Source organism: Lutra lutra, chromosome 10 (genome assembly GCF_902655055.1).
Source record: "Lutra lutra chromosome 10, mLutLut1.2, whole genome shotgun sequence".
NCBI lineage: Eukaryota > Metazoa > Chordata > Mammalia > Carnivora > Mustelidae > Lutra > Lutra lutra.
In genome coordinates, this window is record NC_062287.1 from 15,163,674 (window position 1) to 15,181,445 (window position 17,772).

General features: G+C 57.9%; 2 protein-coding genes across 10 annotated transcripts; both read left to right on the forward strand.

Annotated features, from left to right (window-relative positions):
- The first annotated feature begins 1,554 nt into the window (after window positions 1–1,554).
- Window positions 1,555–13,235, forward strand: NLRX1 (NLR family member X1). Of its 4 annotated transcripts, none has more exons than XM_047692562.1 (10): window positions 1,555–1,661; window positions 3,916–4,043; window positions 4,602–4,671; window positions 5,104–5,192; window positions 5,729–6,348; window positions 6,690–7,511; window positions 10,117–10,712; window positions 10,934–11,020; window positions 11,712–11,963; window positions 12,367–13,235. In XM_047692562.1, the coding sequence occupies exons 2-10, from the start codon at window positions 3,974–3,976 to the stop codon at window positions 12,686–12,688; spliced, it is 2,928 nt and encodes a 975-aa protein (XP_047548518.1). In that variant the 5' UTR covers window positions 1,555–1,661; window positions 3,916–3,973; the 3' UTR covers window positions 12,689–13,235. The 4 variants fall into 4 exon arrangements, with proteins under 4 accessions (XP_047548518.1, XP_047548519.1, XP_047548517.1 ...); XM_047692561.1 differs by lacking the exon at window positions 1,555–1,661 and adding an exon at window positions 1,730–2,074; XM_047692560.1 differs by lacking the exon at window positions 1,555–1,661 and adding an exon at window positions 1,731–2,062.
- Window positions 13,236–13,670: 435 nt separating this feature from the next.
- On the forward strand, window positions 13,671–17,772 carry NHERF4 (NHERF family PDZ scaffold protein 4). Of its 6 annotated transcripts, none has more exons than XM_047692568.1 (11): window positions 13,671–13,754; window positions 14,140–14,167; window positions 14,327–14,400; window positions 14,734–14,942; window positions 15,216–15,405; window positions 15,519–15,655; window positions 15,906–16,110; window positions 16,309–16,505; window positions 16,603–16,830; window positions 16,975–17,175; window positions 17,404–17,772. In XM_047692568.1, exons 1-11 carry the CDS (start codon window positions 13,739–13,741, stop codon window positions 17,431–17,433), a joined length of 1,515 nt encoding a protein of 504 aa, XP_047548524.1. In that variant the 5' UTR covers window positions 13,671–13,738; the 3' UTR covers window positions 17,434–17,772. The 6 variants fall into 6 exon arrangements, with proteins under 6 accessions (XP_047548524.1, XP_047548522.1, XP_047548525.1 ...); XM_047692566.1 differs by having other exon boundaries at window positions 13,682–13,754; window positions 14,263–14,400; XM_047692569.1 differs by having other exon boundaries at window positions 13,687–13,754; window positions 14,260–14,400.

Sequence of the window (17,772 nt, forward strand, 5' to 3'; positions counted from 1 at the left end):
TGGCCATCAAAGCCACTGGGGACGGGGAGGGGAACAGCTTGCTCTGAGCCATGTCCAGTAACTGTAGCCGGAGGCCTGTCTGTCTCACATGGCTAGGGAAGTGGAGTGAACCTAGAAGACCCCCAGGTCTGAAATGTCACTCTGAGACCCCATTCATAGCGTTGCTCTATCTCTCTCCCCTCTCCTCATCCCATTCTACTCCCCTTTCAGAGCTTCTCTTAAAATGAGAACGTCCCCCCTATTGTCGGAAAATGCCCTTCCCTTCCCAGACTTTTTTTTTTTTTTTGTCAGAGAGAGAGAGAGAGAGAGCAAGCACAGGCAGACAGAATGGCAGGCAGAGGCAGAGAGAGAAGCAGGCTCCCCGCCAAGCAAGGAGCCCGATGTGGGACTCGATCCCAGGACGCTGGGATCATGACCTGAGCCGAAGGCAGCTGCTTAACCAACTGAGCCACCCAGGCGTCCCCCAGACTTTTTTTTTTTTAAGATTTTATTATTATTATTATTTTTAAAAAGCTTTTATTTGTTTCTTTGTCAGAGAGAGAGAGTGCAAGCAGGGAGAGAGCAGCAGGCAGAAGGAGAAGCTGGGAGAAGCAGACTCCCCCACAGGGTGGGGAGCCCGACGTTGGGCTCGATCCCAGGACCCTGGGATCATGACTAGAGCCGAAGGCAGGCGTTAACTGACTGAGCCACCCAGGTGCCCCTAAAGATTTTATTTACTGAGAGAGAGAGAGAGAGAGAGATTGAGAGAACAAGTAGGGGGAGGGGCAGAGGGAGAAGCAGTTTCCCCAAGGAGCAGGGAGCCCGACGCAGGACTTGATCCCCGGACTTGATCCCAGGACACTGGGATCGTGACTTGAGCTGAAGGCAGACGCTTAACCAACTGAGCCACCCAGGAGTCCCCTGCACGCCTTTCTACCGGTAGCTCAGTAGGAACTCCGTAAATGAACACGCCTTCAAGTGTAAACGAAATATCAACTCTGTCTTCAGTCTGGATGGGGAGTAGAGATCACAAAGCCCTCTTCCCAGCCCTGCCCTGAGGAGCCTCTCTACAGCTTCCCCACTGCACACCTCTGTTCAGTGCACACTACACACCTATGTCTGCATGTGGGGCATGCCCTGGCTGTGGGCTGTGGGTGGCTGTTCCATGGGTGACGTGGGCCCTGGGTGTGCCCTGTGTGGAAGCAGAGGGATGGGGTGAGGGCTCTGGGGACCAGGAAGCCCCAGGGCTAGGCCGTGACTGGGTGCTAGACAAGAAGAGCAGGTTGGGGTGGGAGCTCTCCCTCAGCCCCCATTTTTGCTCCTTTCTTGGTCAAAGTGACCAGAAGCCACACACAGAGGTTTGGGGGTCTGAAGAGCGCCAGGTACGGAGGGAGGACCCAACAAGGCCTTGACTCAGATCTCTGCTAGGAGGTAGGCTGAAGGGGTGAAGAGGCACCGCGGGAAGAATGTCCTGGGGACCGGTAGGTGGCTCAGGAGGGGCGGGGTGAGGGGTGCCGAAGTAGGAGGACCCAGGCAGGGACTCTAGTTCCCGCCCTGCCACTTCCTCATTAGGTCAACCCCGGGCACCTCAGGTCATCTTGGGCACGTCAGGTCACCCCTGTGCGCCGCAGCTTCTCCATCTGCACAATGGGCCGAGCAGCGAGCCCTGCCCGGGACGGGAGGTAACCGGCTGGCCCTGGCGCGGGGTCACCTGCGGAGGGCCCTGGGCGCGGCGGGGCCCGCCTGGATCGAGGGCTGCGGCTACGGAGGGCGGGCGCGACTCGGGGACAGCCCGTGAAGTCCCCGCCCCGGTCTCCGAGCCCTGCCTCCGCGGGTCGCCAGCGCGCGGGCTGTCCTCCCCGCTGCCCGCGGCGGGCGCTGGCTGCCAGGACGGGCCGGGCTCCGCGCAGGCGGGCGGGGCAGGCGGGACCCGCGGCGCCGGGGCCTCTGGGAGGAAGCGAGAGACGCCGGCAGCCGCGGGGGAAGGCCCAACCGGCTCCGCCGCTTCTCGCCACCGACCGGGCCGCTGCTCGGGGCGCGCGTGCTGCGGGGAGTTCGCCCCCGGACCCGGAGGACCAAACGGGTGCGCTGAGCGGTGGGCATGCCGGCCGCCTCCCCCCCGTGGGCTCTGACGCCAGCGGGAACCGGGAGAGCTGTTTGGGACCCAGTCTGTGCGTGTGTGGAGGGGGAGGGGAGCTCTGGACCCCTGGGAGCACAGCCCCTGCACCCTTCCTGGGGCGTCCCCTCCTTTCCTCTCTGGCCCGCTGAGCTCCGGTGACTTTGGAAATTGCCTTCGCCACCGCCCCACCGGCCTGGCGAGTCCCATTTTTTTTTTTTTTTAAAGATTTTATTTATTTGACAGACAGAGATCACAAGTAGGCAGAGAGGCAGGCAGAGAGAGAGAGAGAGGAGAGAGAGAGAGGAGGAAGCAGGCTCTCCGCGGAGCAGAGAGCCCTTTGTGGGCCTCCATCCCAGGAGATTGGGATCATGACCCTAGCTGGCAGAGGCTTAAACCCACTGAGCCACCCAGGGGCCCCGCGGCAAGTCCCATCTTGAGGCAGTGGCCGGGGAGCCAGTTTGATCCCACTGAGCTGGTTTTCCCAGCTTCCCAGGGCCCTCTCTTCACCTTTCTCCAACCTCTGGGACCTCTGCTACGAGCCCCAGCCCCTCCACTGGTTGGTCCTACTGGCGGGTGGGCTCAGGGCAGCCGATTTTCCTAGAGCCTGTCCTGCCTTTGAGGAGCCACTTCTCCGTGGAGACCAGGTGCCAAATAGCAGCACTCCATGTAAGGGGCATCAGGAGAGACTTCCCCCGGGAGGGGGCCTTTGAGCAGCGTCTTAAAAGATTGTGTAGCATTCTGATAGGGGAGAAAAGCCGTTCCAAGTCCAAGTGTATAAACAAAGTCAGTAAAGTGTAAGCATGAATTTGGGGAGCCTGGCAAATGAAGTACAGGTTGGGGGCAAACTCCAAAAAATAGCTTGTGTGGGCAGGCAGGGGGTTTGGACCCTACAGGAAACCTAGGATTTTAGGGAGGTGATGGGTGGCGGGGGTGAGGGATTGCGATGGGGTGGGGCGAGACTGAAGGCAGAGGCCGGGAAGGAGACAGAGGGTCCCCAGAAGTCCACAGAGGGCCTAAGGTAGCACAGGAGGGGCATAGGGACCATGCAGTAGGACCAGGCTGGCAAAGCACTGGGAGAAGGGATCAGTAGGACTGTTGCAGCTGCATGAAGGAGGGGAGAAAGGGTTTGAAGACCAAGAGCTCAGGTTCCTAGTATAAATGTGTGATTGGGAAGATAGGCAGTAAAGGAACAAAAAGGGGAGGCAGGTGAGGAGTATATGTGCGGAGCTTAAAGCATGGGCAGGATAGCCACGTGGAGATGTCAAGTAGGAAGCTCATTCTTTCATTTATTTATTATTTATGCCAACCTCAAAGGCAGCTGGCATAAAAGTCACAGAGAAGATAAGATGATAAAATCATTAAAACTCACTAACAGGACCTGATAGCTGGGGGGAAAAAACACAGAGGAGAGTGGATAATTGTTACTTGAAAATGTAGGTTCAGAAAAGCCGTTGAAAATGAACACAGGACTCATCTGAGCTTGCTGGCCGCCAAGCAAAAAAAAAGGACACCTAAATAAAGCAGCAGGGCAGCAGGGCTGGGACTCAGGAGCAAGGCAGCTGTGGAGGCTCAGCGGGAGACGCAGAGGTGGTAGGAGGTACAATGGCATCCGGAAATTGGGGGATTTAGGAGAGGGAGTCAGTCCGAAGGCCAGCCGGGCCAGGGCACTGGCACTGCTGACATTTAAGAAAGGGCCGATGCTCCCTGAGGAGAAAGACTTTTCTGCAGCCTCACAGGGAGGTAGGGGTGGGAAGGTGTGTGTGTGTGTGTGTGTGTGTGTGTGTGTGTATGGTCCCTTCACACAAGTCTTCTTGCAGAGGAACAGGACAGAAGGTGACCTGCTAATTGCCCTGAGCTCTGACCTTCTTCCCTACCATGAGGTGGGGCCGCGATTTGCCCAGGGCCTTGTGGGGCTCTGGTCTGAGAGGAGCGCTCCAGTCTGCAGGTGAGCTGGAAGCAGGGGTTTCTGTTTCTGCCTCTCCTTTCAGAGTCCAGATGGTGTCTCCAAGAGAGCAGGGATCCAGACACCAGGTGTTCTGGCCCTAGCTCTGCCATTCACATGCCGCTGGTCTTGGGCAAGTCACCTCACCTGCCTGAGGTTCCCTTTTTCTCATTCTAAACTAAGGGAGTCAAGCTAGATGATCTTTGAGGGTCCCCGTAGCTACATGAGGTCTAGGATCACTTGTCTGATCTCATTTTGCATTCAACAAATATTTATTAAGTGCGTGCTATGTGCCAGACCTTGTGCTAACTTCTAAGTATGTAATTATAAACAAAAATAGATGTGGTCCCTGCTCTCGTGGAGGGGGGTGGGGCAGAAATGAATGTTAATCAAATAATCACACAAGATATAAAATTGTGTAGTAACTGCTACAAAGGGGCAGTATATGATGCGATGAGAACAAGTGACGGGAGATTTGATGTAGATGTGAAGTCTGCGTGTCGGTGGGGAAATATGGGTGGGATCTGAATGTTCTTTCTTTCTTTCCCTTTCTCTGTATAGATGAACGAATCCCCTTCCTGATCCACTGGAGTTGGCCCCTTAAAGGGAAGCTGCCCCTTGGGTTCCCTAGGTGAGGCCTTGGGACACATCTGGGCACAGCAGAGTAGCCTAGGAAGGGTCAGGACTTGGAGAGAACTTGACTCCCACCCCCCAGGGTGAGGTTGGTTTTCTGGGAGTGAGGAGGGTACAGAGTCAGCTGCCAGGCCTCAGAGGAAGTTGGTTTACTTATCTACAGTGTAAGTGACAGTGGGCAGCCAGAGGGAGGATCTGTGGGGGAAATGGTTGGAGCCTGGCAGTGGCCAGCCTGAGTTCCAGGGGGCGAGACTTCAGTCCCCGGGAAGAGTATGAGAGTCAGACAAGGCTCTCAACTTGGGTGTCCAGAGTCAGGCCTAGATCTCGGAAAGCTAGAAGTCCAGCAATTCAGATGGGCCTGGGCTTTGAGCCTGTCCAGAGGCTGAGCCCAGGAGCCAAGCCCCAGCTCATTCCTTCTCCTTGCTCTCAGGGCCTTTGTACGTCACCGTGGAAGCTCAGCAGGCAGTAGTCCTACGTCCAGAAGCCGTGGAAAGTTTTTCCAGGGCATCTCTGCATCGGGTAAAGGGACTGACTGCTCAGTTGGCCTGAGGGGAGGGGCTGGCTGGGATCCCAGGGGCAGGGGATGGGGAGGTGGGGAGTTGGGTCTGGAGGGAGAAGAAGGCAGGAAGAAGGAGGCATAGAGGATCCACTGCCATCACCCATCAGTGGGCAAACCCTCCCCTGTCACCCCATTGTCCACCCATCCATATCTCCCTTCCTGCAACACTTGTGCAGTGCACACCCACACGCTTGCCATGTACAAAGCACTGGGAGGGGTACATCATCCCAACTCTCAACAAACTCGGTCTAACAGGCAAGTGGAGATTGCACATACAACCACACAACCGTTCAACCCAGGTTTGGTGTTACTGGTCTCTCGGCTTGCTCCTTTTGGCCATGGGGGCTTCCAAACTTCCTGGGAGAGTCCTATATACACAGCCCCATCCTGGGTCTCTGTGTCCTGGTGCTGCATCTTGCTCTGTGGCCTGACCAGCCCTAAGCTCCTGCACCTTCCTGCCCCTTTCCTTGACCCATTCCCCTTGCCTCCCATCCAGAAGCCGTTGAGCGCCACCGCCAGAATCTGGCTGAGTGGTTCAGCCGGCTGCCCAGAGAAGAGCGCCAGTTTGGCCCAACGTTTGCACTGGACACAGTCCACGTAGACCCTGTGATCCGCGAGAGCACCCCAGATGAGCTGCTTCGCCCGCCGGCGCAGCTGGCCCTGGAGCACCAACACCCCACCGCTGGGCTCCCCCCACTGTCCCTGTCCCAGCTCTTTGACCCCGATGCCTGTGGGCGCCGGGTGCAGACAGTGGTGCTGTACGGGACAGTGGGCACGGGGAAGAGCACGCTGGTGCGCAAGATGGTCCTGGACTGGTGTTACGGGCGCTTGCCGGCCTTCGAGCTGCTTGTCCCCTTCTCCTGCGAGGACCTGTCCTCCCTGGGCTCTGCCCCAGCCTCCTTGTGCCAACTTGTGGCTCAGCGCTACACGTCCCTGAAGGAGATCTTGCCTCTGATGGCTGCTGCTGGGTCCCGCCTGCTTTTTGTCCTGCACGGCCTGGAGCGGCTCAACCTCGACTTCCGGTTAGCGGGGACAGGGCTTTGCAGTGACCCCGAGAAGCCAGAGGCGCCAGCTGCCATCATTGTCAACCTGCTGCGCAAATACATGCTGCCCGAGGTGAGTGTCCTCACCGCCCGCCCTGCTGCCGCTGCCCCTGACTTGTCCCCTAAGGACTTTGGTGTCCCCAGCTCACGTGTTTACTGGAGTGGGAGCATCGGCTCTCTACCAGTTCGGACCTGCCCCGCCCATCGCAGCTGTGTGTCTTTGAGCAAGTCCCTAACTTCCCTGTGCTTGTTTCCTTCCCTCCTGGAGCTGTCCCGATCAGATTAGATCCCTGGGTCCCCGCTGGGGCTTAGTCATAGAATTACGATGCTCACCCTGGTCTGCAGGGGCTTTCTGAGGAGTGAGGCAGTCAGGACATGGAGGTCCTTCCTAACCCTCAACCGTGCCTTCCCCAGGCCAGCATTCTGGTGACTACCCGGCCCTCTGCCGTGGGCCGAATCCCCAGCAAATACGTGGGCCGCTATGGTGAGATCTGTGGCTTCTCCGACACCAATCTGCAGAAGCTCTACTTCCAGCTCCGCCTCAACCAGCCGGACTGTGGGACGGGCGCCGGGGGCGCAGGGATCTCGGCCACGCTGGCTCAGCGGGACAGCCTGGTGGAGATGCTGTCCCGCAACCTGGAGGGGCACCACCAGATCGCCGCTGCCTGCTTCCTACCCTCCTACTGCTGGCTGGTGTGCGCCACCTTGCACTTCCTGCACGCCCCCACGCCGCCCGGGCAGACCCTCACCAGCATTTACACCAGCTTCCTGCGTCTCAACTTCAGCGGGGAGACACTGGACAGCACTGACCCCTCCAACCTGTCCCTCATGGCCTACGCCGCCCGGACCATGGGCAAGTTGGCCTACGAGGGGGTGTCCTCCCGCAAGACCTACTTCTCCGAAGATGACGTCCGCGGCTGCCTGGAAGCCGGCCTCAACACGGAGGGAGAGTTCCAGCTGCTGCATGTCTTCCGCCGGGATGCCCTGCGGTTTTTCCTGGCTCCGTGTGTGGAGCCAGGGCACCGGGGCACCTTTGTGTTCACCGTGCCCGCCATGCAGGAGTACCTGGCCGCCCTCTACATCGTGCTGGGCTTGCGGAAGACAACCTTGCAGCGGGTGGGCAAGGAGGTGGCCGAGCTCGTGGGCCGTGTCGGGGAGGACGTCAGTCTGGTCCTGGGCATCGTGGCCAAGCTTCTGCCCCTGCGAGCCCTGCCTCTGCTCTTCAACCTGCTCAAGGTAGCAGCCTGAGCGTGCCAGGCTGTCTGCGCCCCTGTATTCCCCCTTTACCCCTTGCTCCCCTCCCAGGAGGCGACTGCTGCTTCCTGCATAGCCGTCTTCCTGACACTGGTTTCAGATTTGGGCGATCTGGCTTCTCATGGGGTTGAGACACAAGGGAGGGAGAGAGAGAAACCACAGGCTGAACAGAGCTTGGAGGTGGGAGGAGGATGCAAGGCCTTTCCACACAGTCCTGTGACCCTAATGACGATTGTCTTTTTGTGTTTCTTCTCCTCGCCTTTGTCGGCGGGAGGACGACAAAGTCCGGGGTCTGTGCTCTGCTTTGTGGGCCCCAGAAACTCCACTGTATCTGTTCCCCCAGAGGTGGTTGGACTCGGGGAATGATGACTCATCCTAACAAAATCACCAGAGACAAGTTTATAAAGCAGATGCCATTTTATTCATTTATACCGGGAGGATAAATGGCATTGGTAATTGGCTTAGAATAGTGCAGGCCTGCTCCAGGATCCTAATTACAAGCCCGGGGACTGTGTTCTGAACAGGGAGGATGCGCTAGGGTTTTGAGGGGAGGAAGGAGGCACCCTCCGGTAATGTCTCTCAGTGCCTCGTAAATGAAATATTATTATGATTCCTTTTTAGATAAAGACACTGAGGCTCACAGGGGTTAAGTAATTTGTCCAAGGTCACTCAGATAGTAGAAGAGCTAGGATCGGAGTCCAGATCCTAGTTTTGTGATTCTGAACCCTGTGCTCTCTCAGCTAAACCTGCTGATATATTATGGATATTGCTGTTCAGCTTCCGTGCCTTGCTAGGGAACCCTGGTCCTCTCTAGGAATGTTTTGGTAGCTCATCTTGAGGCAGCAGAGCCCTGGTCAGTGCTGGCAAAATTTTAACAAGTTTTCCTTTTTTATAGGCAACAAAGCATAAGGGTTAGGATCAGGGATTCGGTAATCCAGCCATGTGGGTTCAAATGCAGGCTCTGCCGCTTCCTAGCTATGTGATCTTGGACAAGTTACTTAACCTCTCTGTGCCTCTGAGTCCTTATCTGTTAAATGGAAATAATACAATGTATATCATGGGCCTAATATGAGGGTTAAATGTTTTCATCCTCAGGACCTGGCACATAGGAAGTTTCTATTTCAATGTTTGTTAAACCTCAAAAACAGGCTCAGGCAGCCTACCCCTTCTGCCACCATTGCCTCAGATGGGGGTCATGGCCGTTGCTGAGGCCAGCCCACCCCTTTGAGGATGGGCTTGCATGCCCTGGATCACGGTGAGAGGCTGTGGTCTCCTGACAGGGTTCACTCTATGGTTAGCACCATAGCTCCGGGCCCTCTGGGAGGGAGCGCTGCCTAGCAGAGGACTAGTCCCGTCCGTCTGTTTCTTCAGCCCTATTGAATCTGCCTCACCATGTGACATTTCCTCATCTTGTCACCAGGTGACTGTTGAGAGAGAAGCACTTGAATCTCCATGGCAGGAACCTCACCTGTTAAATGTGAAGAGCAAAACAAAGCAAAAAACAAAACCCAAAACGAGTCAGTCATTAGAGAAGAGACCACAAAATAGCCTCGTGGCTCCTTGCCAGAGGTCTGGGCCCCTTCTTGCTTTTCAGCCCCAACCCAAGGCCGGGAGCTGATGTCCCAAACCCAAACATTAATTTCTCCAACAAGTATTTGAGCCCTTGCTGTGTGCCAGGCACTGTGTTAGAGTCTGAGAAAGAAACAGTGAAGAGAACCCTGGGTTTCTGCCCTTTCTGGTCCTCCAGTAAGAACACAAACAGGTCACCATAACCATGTAATTTAAAGGTGTGCTAAGGGCCTGGAGAGACAAGTTCTAGTGTTGTGAAGGTGTGTAAGTGAGGAGCTGGTTTGGTGGTGGCGGGGGGATAGGGGAAAGCCTCTCTACAGGAAGGGCATTTACTCTGATCCCTGGAGGATTGATTGGTCCCCTACTACTGGGAGAAGAATGGGGGGGACAACACCCCAGGAAGAGTACAGCTTTGAAGGAAGAGAACTGTGGTACTGTAAAAAAAAAAAAAAATCCTAATAATGAGAAAAGCTGAAAGCACAGAAGCAGAGTGCGTGAGTGTGAGAGGTCTGTAGAAGGAGACAGTGGAGCTGGCAGGGGCCGGATCCTGCAGGGCCTGGAAGGAGCAGGAGCGAAGCCAGTCATCGTTGCTGGGATGACCAGGGTGGTACAGACGGTGGGCGTGTCTTCACAGCATCTAGCCTGGTATGGAACAAAAGGCATGGCAGATGCTAATTCCTTCCTACAGCTGGTTTGCAAATGTATGGGCGTTTGGGGAAAAAGAATTTCCTAAGGGCCTGAGGGTATTGAGAGGGTATGACGCAAGTGTTGAGAGGGGAGTCTGGAAAGGTTAATTTGGGGCCAAATCATGACCCGTTTTTCTAGTCCACATGGGCAGTGGGGAGCCACAGCAGATGCTACGGGGGTTGGGGGGCGTAATGTGATCAGACAAATGGTACTTCGGGTTTGAGAGGGATGTCGAGGCTGGAGTGGGGAGGAAGAGCTGCCCCTTGGGCTGAGCTTCGAAGGCTGAGCGGGAGGCGTGAGGCTACAGCACCTTCCCTGCGTGCTTTCCCAGGTGGTGCCGCGAGTGTTTGGGCGCGTGGTTGGTAAGAGTCGCGAGGCAGTGGCCCAGGCCATGGTGCTGGAGATGTTCCGAGAGGAGGATTACTACAACGATGACGTCCTGGATCAGATGGGTGCCAGTATCCTGGGCGTGGAGGGCCCGCGGCGGCACCCAGACGAGCCTCCCGAGGACGAGGTCTTCGAGCTCTTCCCCATGTTCATGGGGGGGCTCCTCTCCGCACAAAACCGGGCTGTGCTGGCTCAGCTCGGCTGCCCCATCAAGACCCTGGATGCCCTGGAGAACGCCCAGGCAATCAAGAAGAAGCTGGGTAAGCTGGGCCGGCAGGTGCTGCCCCCGTCCGAGCTCCTTGACCACCTCTTCTTCCACTACGAGTTCCAGAATCACCGCTTCTCCGCCGAGGTGCTCAGCTCCCTGCGCCAGCTCAACCTGGCGGGGGTGCGCATGACGCCCGTCAAGTGCACGGTGGTGGCGGCTGTCCTGGGCAGCGGGAGGCATGCGCTGGCTGAGGTGAACTTGGCCTCCTGTCAGCTGGACCCTGCCGGGCTGCACACACTCATGCCTGTCTTCCTGCGTGCTCGGAAGCTGGGGTGAGGACCCCCGAAGACTGGAGAGGGTTGGGGGTGAAGGGGCTGGAAGAGAAGGTGCTAGTGAGGCCAGAGGTGGGGAGGAAGGAGCAGAGGGTAGGATGAAGAAGTCTGGTATGTGTGGAGGTGATGAGCAGTGGGAGGGAGGGCACTGTGGGTGGGCCGGCTCCATGCTGAGCTCCTTCCTTGCTTCTCCCCTCCCCTCCGGCCACCTCCTGTTCCAGCTTGCAGCTCAACAGCCTGGGCCCCGAAGCCTGCAGTGTCCTCCAGGACCTGCTGCTGCATGACCAGTGCCAAATTACCACCCTGCGGTAAGTGTTTCGGGAGCAGAGCTGGAGGGAGGTTTCCCCCCATCCTGGTGGCAGGCCGAGATCAAGGGTGAGCTCATGCCTGTTACTGGCCCACCCATGCTGTGGTAGAGGGGGTAGGAGCCTAGACCCTGGCCTGCCCCCTCTCCCCAGGTCCAGTGCGAGCAGCAGGGTAGATGAACGATGCTTCCAGGAATAGGTGCTCAGAAACCCAGTGCCGGCGGGAGGTGGGATAATACCCAGGCTGGTTGCCTGGTAACAGTGCCACTGATGCCCTCCCAGAATGTTCCCTGTTGCCTCGCAAGGATGACCCTAATGCTGGGTGCTCAGTAGATGCTTCCAAAGTGCTGGCTGATTTACTAGGAGCCCAGAAGCCTGGTTGGAGGAAGGGGAGGTGAATGAGGAGGGGGAGGGCCCTGGGGCAGGGGCCTCTGCGTGGGAGGTAAGAAAAGGAGGAAGAGGAGGAATAGTAACCATGAAGAGTGGGGAGTCAAGGGAGGAGGAGAAGCCGGCTCCCACCCCTGCAGTGTGCCATACCCCCTGCTTCTTCCTTCCCTCCCCCCATCCCCCACATTTCTGTGTCCGGGCTCCCCTCCACCCCAGGCTGTGTGTCCTTTGGGTCCAAGTCCCAAGGCAAGTCCTGTGGCAAGCCCTGCCACAGGCCCTCATCTCCTTGGGGTGCATGTGGCTGTAGGCTGTCCAACAACCCGCTGACGGCGGCTGGTGTGGCCCAGCTGGTGGAGGGGCTGGCGGGGAACAGCTCGCTGACGCACCTGTCCCTGTTGCACACGGGCCTCGGGGACGAGGGCCTGCAGCTGCTGGCCGCCCAGCTGGACCGGAATCGACAGCTACAGGAGCTGAACGTGGCCTACAACGGCGCTGGCGACACGGCGGCCCTGGCCCTGGCGCAAGCCGCCCGGGACCACCCTTCCTTGGAGCTGTTGCAGTAAGTCTGGCCCCCCACCCTGGCCGGGAGCTCCTGGTCTCCACTGGTTTTTCCCTGTGATAGGGCCTGTCCTCTATCCTTGCCTTCTCACCGATCTTTGTGGACCGGCTTCTGAACCAACCTGCCCGTCTGTGATTGGCCCTTACCCTTCCCTGGTCCCCTACTACCATTTCTCTTAGGATCCTGGTGGCCCCGTCTTATTTACTGTCCCTGGTCCTGCTGAATTCAGATGTCATCCCTGCCCCCTGTTGGCCACTACCCCCGTCCCTGGCTCACTGCAGACACCTGCCCCATTAAGTTCCATAGCCAGGGGATGTTTTGAGAATTCTCCGCTCCACCCTGCACCCTCTGTCCTCTGTCTCAGAGCTCCGCTGAGCGGTATCTTCTCTTCTCTCTCTTCCAGCCTCTACTTCAATGAGCTGAGCTCAGAGGGTCGCCAGGCCCTGCGGGACTTGGGTGGCACTGCTAAAGGGGGTGCTCGGGTCGTGGTGTCGCTGACAGAGGGGACAGCAGTGTCCGAGTACTGGTCAGTGATCCTTAGTGAAGTCCAGCGGAACCTCAACAGCTGGGATCGGGGCCGCGTCCGCCGCCACCTTGACCTTCTGCTTCGTGATCTGGAAGACAGCCGAGGGGCCACCCTTAACCCCTGGCGCAAGGCCCAGCTGCTGCGAGTGGAGGGTGAGGTCAGGGTCCTCCTGGAGCAGCTGGGAGGCTCTGGAACCTGAAGCAGGGGCAGCAGTCACCTAGCGGTGTGACCCCTGGCCCCAAGATCCTTCCCTCTGTGGCCTCCTGGTTTGCATTACTACTTCCAGAAAGACTCCTTTAGGGCTGGAGGTAAAGGGAGGAGCACACCTGTGGCAGTTGCTCTCCTGGGGCAAGTCCATCCGTGGCTTCCAGGTCTGGAATTTCCAGGGTTATGGAACAGGCCTCTCCATTCAAGAGGAAGACTGAGAAAGACTTCAAGCCGACAGTTGCCCTGGGGTACTACCAGCCTTGCCTCTCTGCTCTCGGGAGCTTCTGACTGTGCCACCAGGGGGCGCACTTCTTAAATCGAGATTGCCAAAGGTGCAGCCTTCCTGCGACATGTCGGAGGGCCTGCCCTTTCTGCCTTGCTGCTTGCCCAGGTCGCCCAAGATGCCCCCTGCCACTTTCCAATCGTGTTGGTGCCTTCTCCCCTTCACACCTCCTTCCTCACCACCCTACCTGTGCTCAGGTGCTCCAAGGGCCTTGTGCAGTGCCTTGGTTCCATTAAAAAGCTGTGTCTTCCACCTACTGTGGCCTCCTCCTTGCCTGGTGCTTTCAGGAAAGGGTACTGTGTTTGGTCGTTCTGGTAAATTACTGACCACATTCTGTTACACATGGTTCTTGGGCATTAGGTTCAGAGGCAGTGAGGGCTGAGGCGGGGGGTGGGGGGCATGAACAAGATCCTGGGGGGAGGGGGGAGGCCATGCTGGGCCTTAGGACCCCATCACCTTTTTCAACATACTTATCCCAGGCTCGGAATTACAGTGACCAGCAAGCTATCTGCCTTTGTCTGCCCAGAGCAGAAGCTGGGACAGCAGCAGAGTCTCCGGAGGAAGTCCGGGGCCCAGGAATGGGGGCAGGAGGAACATACAGACTTCCCCAGAGGATAAGACTGTCCTCCCGTTAACCATTACCCTGCTGCTTCTAAGGCAGTGTCTTTAAGGAGGCGGGACGTGGCAGGGTTGGTGGGAGGGTCAGCTGGTTTTGATGAACCTTGTCCCTACCCTGAGCGCTGGGTCGCTGGTCCAACTATGGAGGCAGCTACAGGTAGGAGGCCAGGAGAAATCCTCCAGTGGGGGCTTTAGGGCAGTGAGAGGTCAGGGTGGGAGGTAGAGGCTTCGGGGACCAGAGTGTACTTGATGTTGTGACTTGGAGACCTAAGGCAAATAGACCCAAGTTAGGAGAGACGAGGTGAGTGGAGAGGTCTGCCCTCCTGGTCCACGCCCTGTCCTGCTCTGTTCAGATTTCTGTGCCAGGGACTAGGAGGAGAAGGGAAAGGAGAGGAAGGGAAGATTTTTCTGGAGCAGAATGGAGGGGGCAAGACCTGAGTGTGGGGGTTCTCCTGAGTCCTTTTAGTTAATGACCTTGGAAGAGGAGTCGAGGTAGGGACAGAACGCAGCCCTCCTCCCCTCATCCCTTCTTTGCACAGCAGGTCTTCGGGACACAGCCTCGTTAACTCGGTAAGTGCCTTGCAGTGCTGAGAAGGGTTGGGGCCGGGAGCAGAGGGACTCCAAGGTGGGGAAGGCTCTTCAGCTGCCATTCACCCCTCAAGTAGAGGCTGGGACCAGAGTCCAGATGTCATCAGCTCACTCCTACCTGCATCCCTCGCCTCCTTGCAGGAAGTTTGAGTTTAACCCAAAGTGGGGCATTGATAATCCTGTCCTCTCTCTGGCTGAAGACTTCGACCCCTCCGGTAACCCCCTTGCCCTGGGCAACCGTTCCCTTTCCCCAGAGATACCCCAGCTCCTCACGCCTTCCATCTCCTTGGTAACTACTCCACTCTGCCTCCCTCTGATAACAGCCTTGGTGGGGAGTAACTGCGTGGAGGTAGGAGGGGGTTGGCTGCTTTCTTCTGTCCAAGCCACTCTGCCCATATGGTATTTAGCCTCACCGTCCAACACCTAACTGGGTAGAAGCCTGCCTGGTGCCCTATCACAAGGGCAGGGTCGGCCAGGCCAAGGTGACCTGTACTTGTGCCACATCCCCTCCCCTCCCCTTCTTCTGTTGCCTCTCCCCTCCCCCCCAGATCTTCAGTGCCTGCAGCGGCCTCGTTTCTGTCTGCTGAGCAAAGAGGAAGGCAGGAGTTTTGGCTTCCACCTGCAGGAGCTGGGCAGGGCTGGGCCTGTGGTGTGCAGGGTGGACCCAGGCACCTCTGCCCAGTACCAGGGCCTTCAGGAAGGGGACCGGATCCTGGGGGTGAATGACCGAGTCGTGGAATGTGAAGACTACGCTGTGGTGAGGTTGGGCCCGGGGTCTCCCTGTGGAATCCAAGGACGCTCCACAGCATCTCGGGGAAGAGAGGAGCCAGGGGGCCCCCTCCCTGGTTATAGGCGGGCAGTACCCAAGCCTCTGCCTCCCCCACCTCCCGGGATCTGGGGCTGTCCAGGTGGGAATGGTTGAGTGAAGGTGTCCACACAGCTGGGTCCGGGGGAGTAAAATGTAGGCTCTGGGGAGGGGGCGTTGGCAGGAGGGGCGGGCCCCACCTCATGCCACGCCCCCTCGGTTTAGGTAGTTCGCTGCATCCGGGCCAGCGGGCCCCGCGTGCTGCTGACTGTCTTGGCGCAGCACGTGCATGATGTCGCTCGAGCTCAGCAGGGGAACAGCGCCCACCTCTGTCCTCCTCTCGGCCCTGGGGTCCGGCCCCGACTGTGCCACGTAGTGAAAGACGAGGGTGGTTTTGGCTTCAGTGTCTCCTACAGTGAGCTTAGGGGCTCGGGAGGGAGGTCAGGAGGGGGATCTCAGCCCTGTTCTGGGCAGACAGCAGACCGAAACTTGCTTTTTTTTTTTTTTTTTTTTTTTTTTTTCTTGCAGGCCATCAAGGTCCTTTCTGGCTGGTGCTGAGTACTGGAGGAGCAGCCGAGCGGTCAGGGGTGCCCCCTGGGGCCCGGCTGCTGGAAGTGAACGGGGTCAGCGTGGAGAAGTTCACTTATCACCAACTCAGCAGGAAGGTATGGCTGTAGGTTTCCCCATTCATCCTCACCCACCTGGGCCCCAGGGCCTTGCCTCGGGCAGCCGATTCCTCCCCCCTGCACCTCATCTGAATTTGACCTTCTACCTCCTGCCACCCTTCCCTTGACAGTTGGTCCTAGGCTCTGCTCTCCCCCACCTTGCTGCCTCCCTCCTGGGGCTGTGAGGAGCGCTTGCCTCTGCCCTCCCCACCCAGGTGCTTGATGCTGATGTCCCACTGGGTCCCCACAGCTTTGGCAGAGTGGAGACCAAGTGACCCTGCTGGTGGCAGGGCCAGAGGTGGAGGAACGGTGTCGCCAGCTGGGAATGCCCCTGGCTGCACCCCTGGCAGAGGGCTGGGCACTGCCCACCAGGCCCCGCCGTCTGCACCTAAAGAAAGGGCCCCAGGGCTTTGGGTTCCTGCTTCGTGAGGAGAAAGGTCTTGATGGTCATCCTGGTGAGTGGGAACCCCAGAGATGGGTCGGGAGGGTGTGGCTTGGGGGGTGGGCATGCATGATATGGTGCACAGAAAACCCCAGCCCTGAGCCTCTGCCCTCCTCCTGTGTACACCCTGGCTCAGTTCCTCCGTCTGCCCACAGTGGCCTGGGCTGGTGCTGGGGTTGGGGGAGGAGCAATGAGGATGTTTATGTCCCAGGACAGTTCCTGTGGGAGGTGGACCCAGGACTGCCAGCTGAGAAAGCCGGGATGCAGGCTGGGGACCGGCTGGTGGCTGTGGCTGGGGAAAGTGTGGAGGGGCTGGGCCATGAGGAGACGGTGGCCAGGATCCGGGCGCAGGGCTCCTGTGTCTCCCTCATTGTTGTCGACCCTAAAGCTGACCGCTTCTTCAGCATGGTGCGAGTGCGGGGCGGGGGCTGGAGTATGGGCAGGAATGGAGCAGGGCTCAGGCAGAGGGAGAAGCTACAGGTCTGTTCTATCTGCCTCCTTCCAGGTTCGTTTGTCCCCACTTCTCTTCTTGGAGAGCACAGAGGCTCCTGCCTCCCCACAGGAAACCTGCTCGGCCTCTCTGGTTGAAACCAAGGACCTACCAGTTGAAGACACAGCCATGCCTCTTGTCCCAGGTGGCTCTCGCCAGTGCTCCCTATACCCTGCGCCCGGCGGTGGCTATGGCTTCCGACTTAGCTGTGTGGCCAGTGAGCCTCGAATCTTCATCTCCCAGGTGACTTATGCCCCATGGACCTTGGGTCTTTCCAATCATTTGCCTCCTGATGAGCCTTCATCTGCTTCCTTCCTGAGGTCTTAAAACAATCCAGCAACTTTTCCATGGTATCCCATGTTCTGTGACCCCTCTCTTTGCTGCCAGGTGACCCTAGGAGGCTCAGCTGCCCAGGCAGGGCTGCAAATGGGAGATGTGATTCTGGAGGTGAACGGGTATCCCATGGGTGGAGAGAATGACCTGGAAAAGCTTCAGCAGCTGGCTGTGGCTGAGCCACCACTCCACCTGAAGCTGGCAGCAAGGTCGTGCCAGGGCTCTGAAGCCTGTAATCCCCCCAGGTTTGGAGAGGTAAGGTAGAGGAGACAGGTGGACTGCAGGCAACTAGAGAAGGATAGAGGGAGTCTATCCTCTCTGCAGTGTGGGACATGCAGGTTGGGACGTTAGGCCATGGTAGGTGGGGACAGAAGGACCCATGCAACTTGCTGCCATTCCTGGGCACCATGGGCAGGTGGGCGCAGGGAAAATGTTTACTCTTCTCATCCTTGAATAACCTTCTCTCTCTCTCTCTCTGTTCAGGACTGGGCTCCAGTGTCAGAGCTGCTATAGTCCTCTCCTGCTTGGCACAGACCTGCCCAGTGGCCTTCCTGTCTTCACTCTCCTGCTTGTGATGGTAGGAGATGAGGAGCTCTCTTTAAGCCAGAAGGGACAGCTCTAGGATTCTGGGCACTTCCAATCACAGGATTGCCCTGTGTCTCCCCACCTTCCCTTGGGCCCACCTCCCAGAAGAAGGTGTGTCCAGAGGTCTTATCCAGCCCCACTAGGGGGCGGTCTGCCCTCTGGTTCCACAGGAAGTCCTATGGGAGTTTTGGGAGTTGTGTCCCACAGATGGGAGTTCTGCCTGAAACAAGTGGTGGGATTTAAAATAAATTATACTCTTTCCTGGCA

Coding starts and splice junctions, on each gene's coding strand:
- NHERF4 (XM_047692564.1), top strand. Junction 14,168..14,326: donor GACACAGCCTCGTTAACTCG/GTAAGTGCCTTG, acceptor GCCTCCTTGCAG/GAAGTTTGAGTTTAACCCAA. Junction 16,111..16,308: donor AGGTCTTGATGGTCATCCTG/GTGAGTGGGAAC, acceptor TTTATGTCCCAG/GACAGTTCCTGTGGGAGGTG.
- NLRX1 (XM_047692562.1), top strand. CDS start 3,974: ATGAGGTGGGGCCGCGATTTGCCCAGGGCCTTGTGGGGCTCTGGTCTG. Junction 5,193..5,728: donor CCAGGGCATCTCTGCATCGG/GTAAAGGGACTG, acceptor CCTCCCATCCAG/AAGCCGTTGAGCGCCACCGC. Junction 7,512..10,116: donor TGCTCTTCAACCTGCTCAAG/GTAGCAGCCTGA, acceptor GTGCTTTCCCAG/GTGGTGCCGCGAGTGTTTGG.